The sequence below is a fragment of the Anas acuta genome, chromosome 32 (assembly GCF_963932015.1).
Source record: "Anas acuta chromosome 32, bAnaAcu1.1, whole genome shotgun sequence".
Lineage (NCBI taxonomy): Eukaryota > Metazoa > Chordata > Aves > Anseriformes > Anatidae > Anas > Anas acuta.
Window position 1 is genome coordinate 1,047,399 of NC_089010.1, and position 9,310 is coordinate 1,056,708.

Consider the following 9,310-nt stretch of genomic DNA (forward strand, 5'->3'; position numbering starts at 1 on the left):
TGATTATTTAACCTTTACTCCCCCACCTCTCCGGGTGGAAAACGTTCACCCGGGGGCCTCGCGGCGCCCTGCGGCGGGGCCGTGCCCCCGTTCCGTGCTCCCGCCGCGCTCCGGGGCTGCATCTCCAGGCTCTCCCCCTGCTCCTTGCAGCAGCAGCAGCAGTGGAAGCTGTCGGCCAGCGCGGCGTAGAGCAGCGGGTGCAGGCAAATATTGAAGTTAACGAGGATTTTGCCGAGCTGGGCGGTGGCGTGGATGGCCCGCGAGACCCCGCAATCCTCCAGGGCCGGCCTCAGGTGGCGCCTCCACAGGTTGAGGTTGCGGAAGACGTGGTAGGGCAGGTAGGAAAAGGCGTAAAGAGCCACGCTGGCCCCCACCAGCACCCCGATCCTGCGTTTTTCCAGCGGGCTGAGGTGAGGGTTGCGAAAAACCACGCGGGCCACGGCGCCGTAGCAGAAGGCGGTGAGCAGGAAGGGCAGCGCGCAGCCCAGCGCCGCCAGCAGCAGGCTGTAGGGGATGAAACGGGGCAGGCGCTCCCGCGCCGCGCTCCCCAAACACTCCACCATCCCCTCCTCCTCCTGCAGCTCCGAAAAAAACAAGGTGGGGGCCGAAAGCCCCGCAGCCAGCACCCAAACGGCCGCGCTCAGTGCTTGGGCGTGCCGGGAACGCAGCCGCCCGTGGAGCCGCAGCGGGTAAACGATGCCCAGGTAGCGATTGAGGCTGATGCAGGCGACGAAAAAGGTGCTGCCGTAGAGGTTGCAGTTGAAGAGGAAACGTTCGAGCTTGCAGAGCGTCGCGCCGTAGCTCCAGTGTTTGGGAGGCCGGTAATAAACCGCCAAGGCGGGCAGAGAGAGCGAGTAGAGGGCGCCGCTGATGGAGAGGTGGAAGGAATAAACCACGGGAGCCGGCCACGGGCGCTCACAGGCCAAGCGGAACACAGCCAAGGCGTTGCCCAGTAGGGCCAGGGGGAATTGGGCTGCCAGAACCGGCCACAAAGCCTCCTGCGAGCGGCTGAAGTTGGAGCAGGGGCTGCCCGAGGTGGCGTTGGCCATCCCGGGGGTGGTTTTAGGGTCGCTGAGTCAGTGTGGGGTGGTTGGAGGCAGATTAGGGAGGATTAGCGAGCCCCTTTGGGGTTTTCCGGGGGCAGGATGCGTCCCCCTGTCCCCTGCAGCCCCAAAACTCGTCCCACTCACCCCGTTGTGGCTCTGCACCCTCTCCCAGTCCTCACCGTCCCCTCTGAGGTGGCAGCCGCGCTCTTCCTCACGCTGTCCCCGGTGCCCTCCGTGCTCCTCTTCCTCCCAGCACCCCACCCCGTGCACCGAGGCTCAGGAAACGCAGCGGGAATGGGCGCTTCCCCTTCTCGAGCCACCTCAAAACCGCAGCCGTGACGGCCCCGTCCCCTTCCCGCTGCCACAGGCGGGCAGCTCGAGCTCTGCCCAATTAAATCACGCCCCACCTTAATTAAATTAAGCTGACCCCGCGTTTTTGCTCCCCCCCCACGGCCAGCACAGCACCACGTGCTCGTTCCAAGCGTGTATTGAGCAGGAGCAGGGCCCCCCCCCGGTGCCCACTTCCTTCTCCCCCCCACAGTCTCCACGCGTGGCAGGCGGCTGCAGCCTCAGTGCTTCCCCTTCTTGCCGTGCCCGGGCCGCCTGAAAATGATTTTTCCCCTGGCCAGCAGCTTCCCTCGCCTCTTGGGGCCGTGCTTCTGTCCCTCCCGGGCCGGCCGCTCGCTTCCTCGTTGCGTTTTTTGCCCGGCTGCTCCTTGGGGTTTTGAGTCCGTCCGTGCCGGGCCCTTTTTTCGTGGCACCGGGCCCTTTTTTCGTGCCACCGGATGAGATTTTGGGGCTCCGGGCTGCTCCTGCTGGCTGCGCCGCCGGCGTTTCCGCGGCACGGCAGAGCCCGAGGGGCCTCGCGGCCTCTTGGCGCGGTTGGGAAAGAGATCTGGGCGGGCAGATGCCAAAAATAAAAACACAAAAAAGGGAAGTTTAGCGGGGCAGAGGGGTTGGCCACGCGGCGTTGGCACCGGGGGAGGTGTCAGCGCGTTTACTTGCAACCGAAATCACGGCAAGCTCAGGGTTTTTCGCTTCATCAGCCACACAGGGAGGAAAAAAAGAGAGGCTGAGCCTCAACCCCTCGTGGACTCACCTTCGTCGGGCTCCTGGCCCAGCTCCTGCCGATAATATTCGGCGTCGCTCTCGTCCGACTGCCCGGCCGGATCCTGCTGCTCCGGCGCCCCGGGGTCCTCGGCGTCGCTGTCGCCGTCCTGCTGCCGTTTCCTCCGGATCCCCGCCAGGCTTTTCTCCCTGCCAAAACGGTGTCGGTGCCCACCCAGCCTCCGGTCCCGCTGCTTCCTTCTCTTCTCCTCCCTTCCCTGCCCTCCCGCCTCACCGGTGAGCCTCCCGCTGCTGCCTCTTGCGCTCCACGGCCGCCTCCTGCTGCTGCCGCCGCTCCGTCTTCAGCTTCAGCTTCGCCTCCTTCCTCGCCAGGATCTCCTGCACCTCCTCCTCCGTTTTGTGAACTGCCGGGGAGAAAACCGAGCTCCAGGCACCGATCTCAGCCCCCGAACAGTGGAGGCTCAGCAGGGAGAAGCCCGGCGCCACTCACTGAAGCTGTGGAAGAGCACGTTGCCCTGCGCCAAGCCCTCCTCCACCTTCACGAGCTGCAGCGTCATGCGGGGCCCGATCTAGGCGAGGGGGGAGCAGAAAATCAGCTCAGCCCCGAGCTCCCCGGGACGATCGCGGCCTCGTCGGGAGGCCGGAGTCCTCCCCACACACCTCGGTGAGGCGCACGGCGCTCTGCTGAGCCTTCATGTTGCCCCGGCCGGCGTAGGCTTGAGGCAGCTCCAGGATGTTGTGGGTCCCGTCCTGCTCGGCCTCGCTCTCCGACAGGTTGATGTCTCTGCCCGGGAGGAAGAGGAGCGTTGGGGTTGGGAGGAAGGCGCCGCCGAACCCTTCTGGCTCCGCACGCACTTCACCAGCAGCTCGCTGATGTCCTCCAAGCGGCTCATGTTGGGGAATTTCTCCTGCAGCAGCTTCTTCAGGCCCTTGCTCACGCCCACGGGCACCACCTTCACGCTGCTGCGGGGCGAGGAAGAGGAGGAGGAGGTGAGCGAGGGAGAAAAGGGGGGAAAAAAGGATTTCCAGGCACACAGCACCATGCTTACTAGTGTCGGAAATCCAGGAGCTGCGTCTCGGCGTCGTAGCTGATGAGCAAACACCTCTTGATGTTGTTGAGGTTGACCTGAGGGCAGAGGAGGAGGAGTTAGGAGCAGAAACGAGCCCCACGGAGGGGGGGGGTTCCCGGAGTCGGACCCCCCTCACCTTGTGGACGTTGATGGAGGGAAACATGTTCTGGAACATGCTGGCCATCAGCTTGACGTGGATCTGCTGGAGGCCGAAGTTGCTGAGCACCAGGAGCGGGTGCTGGGTGAATTGCTGCTCGTGCATGCGGTGCCGTTTGAGGGACGAGACCACGTCCTTGATCAGCGAGTACTGCGGGGGGCAACGGGGGGGTGGCGGCGGTGAGGAGCTGCTCCACGACCCAACGGGGCCGGGAGCAGCGCACGGGGACACCCACCTGCATCACTTTGAACGTCAGCGTCGGGCCCCCGGGCAGCCGAAACAGCTTCTGCGGGGAAAAAGGGAACAATTAGAACAATTAGGAGGGGGGGAGGCGACTTTTGACCCCCCCCGGAGCGAGTGCTGCAGCCGCATCAGTGCGTTTACTTTGCACAAAATCAGCGCCAAAGCTCAGCAGGAGTTTGTCATCAGCTGCAGCTGCCAGCAGAGGGACGAAATCCATCCCAAAATTGTCCCCTCCCACCCCAAAAAAAGACCCGCAGCCACTCACGAAGTTGATGCTGGAGGTGGATTTGCTGAAGACCAAAAAATGCGTCACCCCCAGCGGCCCGGCCACGGCCACGAAATCCTTCATCGAGTTTTTTTTCCGCACCTGCAGCGGGGGAAAGGGGCAAAACCCTGAAATCCTCCCCCGGGAGGCTCCCAGTAAGCCCGGTAACCAGGGAAGGATCCGTCCCCCGTGCTCACCTTGAGGGCCCGGGCTGTGTAAGGCTCCATCACCTTGCGCACGTCCAGGATGAGCTGGCGCACGTTTTTGCCCACGCGGCCGCGGTGGAAGACGAAGGAGTGGGGGACGGTGCCGAAATCCTGCTGCGCCTGCTGCACCGCCGCCGCCCGCTCCTTCTTCTGGTTCTTGGTCTGTGGGGGCAACTGGTCAGGACTGGGAAGGGGCAGGAAAGGGGGGTGCAGCCCTCCCCCGGGACCCCCCAATCCTTGCTGTGCCCCCTCCCCAGGATGGACGGAGCCCCGGTTTAAGGGGTGCTGTGCTCCGGGGGGTGCCTGGTTCTGGGTTCCCCGTTCTCTAAGGCGTGGCCTTGCCCCTTCCCCATTTCATGAAGCCCGTTCCTGGCCCGTTCCCAGAGTTCTGGTCCCGGTTCCTGCCCCGGTTCCCTGCTCCTGGCCCCCTCCCGTTCCCCCAGCCTCTTCCCCATTCCCTGAAGCCCGGTCCCGGTCCCTTTCCTTACCCCATGGCCCCCCAGGACCCCTTCCCTTCCCCCCTTCAGCCCATTTTGGGTCCCTTCAACCCATTCCAGCCCCTCCCCGCTCCCTGAAGCTGCCTCCCGGCCCCTTTTCCGTTCCCCGAGGCCCCTTCCCCGCTTCCCCAGCCCCCGAGGCCGGCTCCCGGTCCCCTCCCCGCTTCCCCGAGGCCCGGTCCCTTCCCCACTCCTGCTCCCAGCCCCTCCCCGCTCCCCCAGACCCATTCCCGGTTCCTTCCCCGCTTCCCCCACCCCACCCCCGACCCCTCCCGGTCCCCCAGCCCCCCAGGCCCAGCGCCTCCCCGAGGCCTGGTCCCGTTCCCGGCCCCCCGAGCCCCTTCCCCGGTCCCCCCCCCGGCCCCGTGACTCCAAAATCCCGTTCCCGGTCCCTTTCCCGACCCCCTCCCCGGTTCCGTGCCCCCCGTCCCGTTCCCGTTCCCCCCCCCCCGGACCTTGCTGGGCCTCCCCATCTCCCCGCCGCCTCCTCCGCCGCCGCCACCATGCGGCCGCCGCCACTTCCGGTGCCCACCCCAAACGCGGTCCCCCGTTGCGTCACTTCCGGTCGGTCCCCCGGTCCGACGCGCCCCCGAGCCCGCGCCTCGCGTTCCGCCCCCTGTTGCCATGGTTACGCGGCCCCCCCACCCCCCAAAAATCCCCCCCGGAGGCCTCCGAGGCCCTGGGGTACCGGGTTGGGGTCTCAGCCGGTCCCCGGCCCGGCTCGGAGCCCCCCCCTGTGTTACCGCCAGCACAAAGCTCAGTGCAGTGGGGGGCGAAGTCACAGCTTTAATGGAGCCCCCCCGGGGTCCCCAAAACCCCTCGGGGATCCACAACGTCCTCAGAGCCCCCTGGGGGCTCCCCAATACCCCCAGAGCCAACAACATCCTCAGCCCCCCCTCCTCAGAGCCACCTGAAGCCCCCCCAGGGCTCCCCAACATCCTCAGCGCCCCCCCTCAGAGCTCCCCAAAGCCCCCCCAGGGCTCCCCAATACCCTCAGAACCCCCCCAGACCTTCCCTTGACACTACTCCAAACACCCCAAAACCCCCAAAGCCCCCCCACAGCGCTCCCCAACATCCTCAGACCCCCCCTCAGGGCTCCCCAGCACCTCCAGAGCTCCCCCAGGGCTCCACAACAACCTCAGACGCCCCCTCAGTGCTCCCCAAAGCCCCCCCAGGGCTCCCCAACACCCCCAGAACCCCCCCAGACCTCCCCCACATCCTCAGAGCCCCACTCAGGACATCACAACATCCCCACGTCCCCCCAGGACTCCCCCAATACCCCCAGAGCCCTTCCCCCACATCCTCAGAGCCCCCCCCCAGGGTCCCCAACACCCCCAGACACCCCCCAACCTCCTCAGAACCCCCTCAGAACTCCCCCAAACCCCTCCAGAGCCCCTTCAGCACCCCCCAAGCCCCCCCTCAAGCTCCCTCAGGCCTCCCCTTGGCACTACCCCAAACACCCAACAACCCCAGACTCCCCCCCCCATGCCTCCTCAGGGCCCCCCAACACCCCTAAAAGCCCCCAAAGCTTCCCCCCCAAAAAAACAGAGTCCCCCTGGGGTTGCCCTAGGGCTCCCTGAACCTAAAGCCCTCAGAGCTGCCCCCCAAACACCCTAAAACCCATAGAAATGCCCCAATACACCCTAATACCTCCAGAATCCCCCCTGACAAGCCCTGTTACCCTTTGAACCCCCCCCAAAACCTCCTCCCACCGATCCCCAAGCCCCCTCCCCACCTCCTCGCTGCCCCCCGAGCCTCCCCGACCTCCTCCCCACACCTCAGAGGGCCGAGCCCCGCAGGACCCCCACCCCTCTCCCATCCCTTCACCCCAATTCCCGCAACCGGGGCGCTCAGGGCAGCTCCCCAACCACCTCCCCAACCCCAATCCCAACAAAGGGGGGTCACCGTCGGTCTGAAGACCCCCCCCTTTTTTCCCCGCCGCCCTCAGAGCGGGGCGATCCGGCGACGGAAGCAGCCGCAGGTGAGGCACCGCAGCACGGCCATGCTGAGGTGGAAGAGGGTCCCCGTAGTGGAAGAGGAGGCGGTAGTAGGTGCCCACCGACAGGTCCCCCGTGGGGTCGGCGTATTTGAGGGCCACCAGCGGCGTGTAGAGCCCGTTGGTCTGCGTGCGGAAGGCCGGCCGCCGCGCCCCAATGACGTTCGCCATGGCCTGGGGACGGACGGAGCCGCCTGAGCCTCGAGATGGTGGTGGCGGCGGCGGGGGTCTCCCCGAAGGCATGGCCCTAAATCCTGTCCCCCCCCTTCCCCACCCCGTTCTCCTCGCACCTCGGCCACGGCCGCCGGGCTCTGTCCCAATGTGGTGAAGATTTCGTGGGAGGCCGGCAGGTAGACGTCCTTGAAGTAATGCACCGTGGCCTCGTCGGCGCCGGGGAATTCGGAGCGCGCCACCTCCTCCATCAGCTTCAGCTCGAAGTCCGTGTTGACGGGGCCGGCTCCACCATGGAGACGCTGCGGGGGTTTGGGGAGCTCAAGGGGGGCTCTGTGGGGTCCCCCCAATCCTATTCTCCCCTCCCCCGAGTGCTCACAAGATGTTGAACTGCAGCAGCTGCACGGCCAGGCTCTCGCAAAACCCCTCCACGGCGAATTTGGAGGCGGCGTAGACATCATTGAAGACAATCCCTGAAGGAAAAGAGGGGCTTGGGGTGGGCGAACCCCCCCAAAAAAAACACCATCGTCGTCATCGTCCCCCTCAATTTGGGGCCTCACCCTGCAGCCCCATGACGCTGCTGACCACCACGATGTGGCCGCTCCGGCGCCGCTTCATCTCGGGCAGGACGGCCTTGATCATCCTCACCGCCCCGAAAAAATTGGTGTCGAAAACGCGCTTCATCTCCTCCACGCTGATGCTCTCCACGGGGCCCACGTGCCCCACGCCGGCATTGTTCACTGCGGGGGCATCCGAGGGGGCTCAGAACCCCAATCCCGGCCCCCATTTCCCCGTTCACACCCCCTCGAACCCCGTTTTGCTCACCCAACACGTCCACCCGGCCCCCGGGGATGCTGCTCAAGCACTCGGCCACCGAGCTGTCGCTGCAGACATCGAGGCGTTGGATGCTCAGCGTCGTGCCCAGCGCCGGCCCCGCCGCCTCCTCCAGCTTCCCCTTCTTGCTCAGGTCCCGCATGGTGGCGATGACTGCGGGGAGCCCCGTTGTAGGGCCGGGGGTTGGAGAGCAAAACCCTGGCGGCCTTTTTCCCCTAAGCTGCTTTGGTAACACGGCCTCTAAATCCTTCTCCCGGAGGCTAATCCCTGCTGTAGGGTCGGCCACGGGGTGCACGAGGAGAGGGGACGCGGCGAGTAGGGGGCATGGGGTCGAGGATAGGGTGCGGGGACCCCACATGGGTCTGCTTGGGTGCTGCAAACACCGGCCCCGAGCGTGGTGTGTGCTGCAGGTGCCGTCCCCGACCCCATCCCCGTCCCCGTCCCCGTGTCCCCAAGCACATGGGGGACACCTGGGTGAAAGGCCCCAAAAATTTTTTGGGGTGCTACAGGGAGGAAGAAACCCCAAGGGTGCCCTCATTGGGGTGAACACAGCAAAGAGGGACCCCAAACCCTTCGCCCTCCCGACCCCAAAAGGATTTCTAGGGTCGAGGGTCCCCCTCCTCACCCTGGAAGCGGCGCTGGGGGTCCTGGCCAGCCTCACGGCCACGGCCAGGCCGATGCCGGAGGAGCAGCCGGTGACGAGGACGGTGCGGGGCGCGGGGCCGGCCATGGCTGCGCTGGCCTCGAGTCCAAAGGCTCTTATGGGATCAGGACCCGGCGTCACGTGGCGGCGGGATCAGCCTCCCCGAGCCCATAGCGGGGTCCCACCGCCCCCAGCCCCCAGCCCTTGCCCATAGCCCCCCCAAAAAAACAAATAAAAACCCCAAAGGGGGGCACGCGGCACTGCGGCCCTATAGCGAGGTGCTGCCACGGGGACCCCATAGCCCCCCCAGGGCGGTTTAGGGGCGCTGCCACAAGGTGCCCATGGGGTTGGGGAGGGGGCTGCGGTGCCGTATGGGGTCGGGGGGCTCGGCTCAAAGGCTGGGGGGCGTCCGGGGGGGGGGGCCCTGTTACTGCAGAGACCGTGGTAAATATTTGCCAGGAAATGGGAAAATGGGGTCAGCGGGGCCGTGACTCAGGCGATGAGGCAATGGGGTGGCTGCGGCCAGCCGGGCCCCGGGGGCCAGCACGAGCGAGCGGCAGCTGTGGTGTGGGGCTGGACGCCCCCAAATCCCCCCCCCCTTTAACCCCCCAGGCTTTGCTGTGGGGTTAAAGCACCATAAGGGGGGGAGCTGTGCACCCCAAAACCTCGCTGTGGGGCTGGCAGTGGGGTTGGGGGGTGCGCGTTCCCGATCCTGCCGTCCTCACTGGGGGGCTGGAAGTGAGGGGGGGTCTTGCAGCCCTAAATTTGGCTGTTTTTTGGGGGGGGTGCAGCCCCAAATCTGGCTGGGGGGTGTCTTGCACCCCCAAACCTGCCCTTTTGTGGGGTTTTTTTTTGAACCCCTAAACCTGCCCATGGGGTCAGAGTAGGATGAGGGGCTCAGCACCCCCAAACCTGACAGGGAGGGAGGGGGTGCACCCCTAAACCTGCCTGTGGGGGGGGGTCTTGTACCCCCAAATATGCCCATGGGGGGGTTCTGCAGCCCCAAATCTGCCCGGGAGGGGGCAGTGCACCCCCAAACCCCTCCCCATTTGGGGTTTTGTGTGCCCCCAACCTGCTTGTGGGGCTGGGAGCGGGGTGGGGGTCATACTCCTCT

General features: G+C 66.0%; 2 protein-coding genes across 2 annotated transcripts; both read right to left on the bottom strand.

Moving 5' to 3' along the window:
- LOC137846412 (suppressor of SWI4 1 homolog) lies at positions 1-5,137 on the bottom strand. The gene is made up of 13 exons (XM_068664344.1): positions 5,008-5,137; positions 4,047-4,217; positions 3,850-3,951; positions 3,577-3,627; positions 3,321-3,491; positions 3,164-3,240; positions 2,970-3,077; positions 2,775-2,898; positions 2,605-2,683; positions 2,389-2,518; positions 2,146-2,303; positions 1,617-1,941; positions 1-1,071 (listed from the first exon to the last, which is right to left on the bottom strand). The coding sequence occupies exons 1-13, from the start codon at positions 5,023-5,025 to the stop codon at positions 15-17; spliced, it is 2,571 nt and encodes an 856-aa protein (XP_068520445.1). The 5' UTR covers positions 5,026-5,137; the 3' UTR covers positions 1-14.
- A 1,344-nt stretch (positions 5,138-6,481) lies between these two features.
- On the bottom strand, positions 6,482-9,231 carry RDH8 (retinol dehydrogenase 8). The gene is given in 9 exon segments (XM_068664531.1): positions 6,482-6,577; positions 6,579-6,722; positions 6,839-7,002; positions 7,005-7,021; positions 7,099-7,192; positions 7,280-7,459; positions 7,545-7,706; positions 8,179-8,205; positions 8,208-9,231. Coding segments are annotated over 9 exon segments (945 nt in total). The 5' UTR covers positions 8,284-9,231; the 3' UTR covers positions 6,482-6,496.
- Between the last annotated feature and the right edge of the window lie 79 nt (positions 9,232-9,310).

Bases quoted from the DNA above. Each gene is read 5' to 3' on its own strand.
- LOC137846412 (XM_068664344.1), bottom strand. The intron at 3,492-3,576 runs GTGGGTGTCCCC...TGCCCCCCGCAG, and splicing joins TGACGTTCAAAGTGATGCAG to TACTCGCTGATCAAGGACGT. The intron at 2,899-2,969 runs GTGCGTGCGGAG...CCTCCCGGGCAG, and splicing joins ATCAGCGAGCTGCTGGTGAA to AGACATCAACCTGTCGGAGA.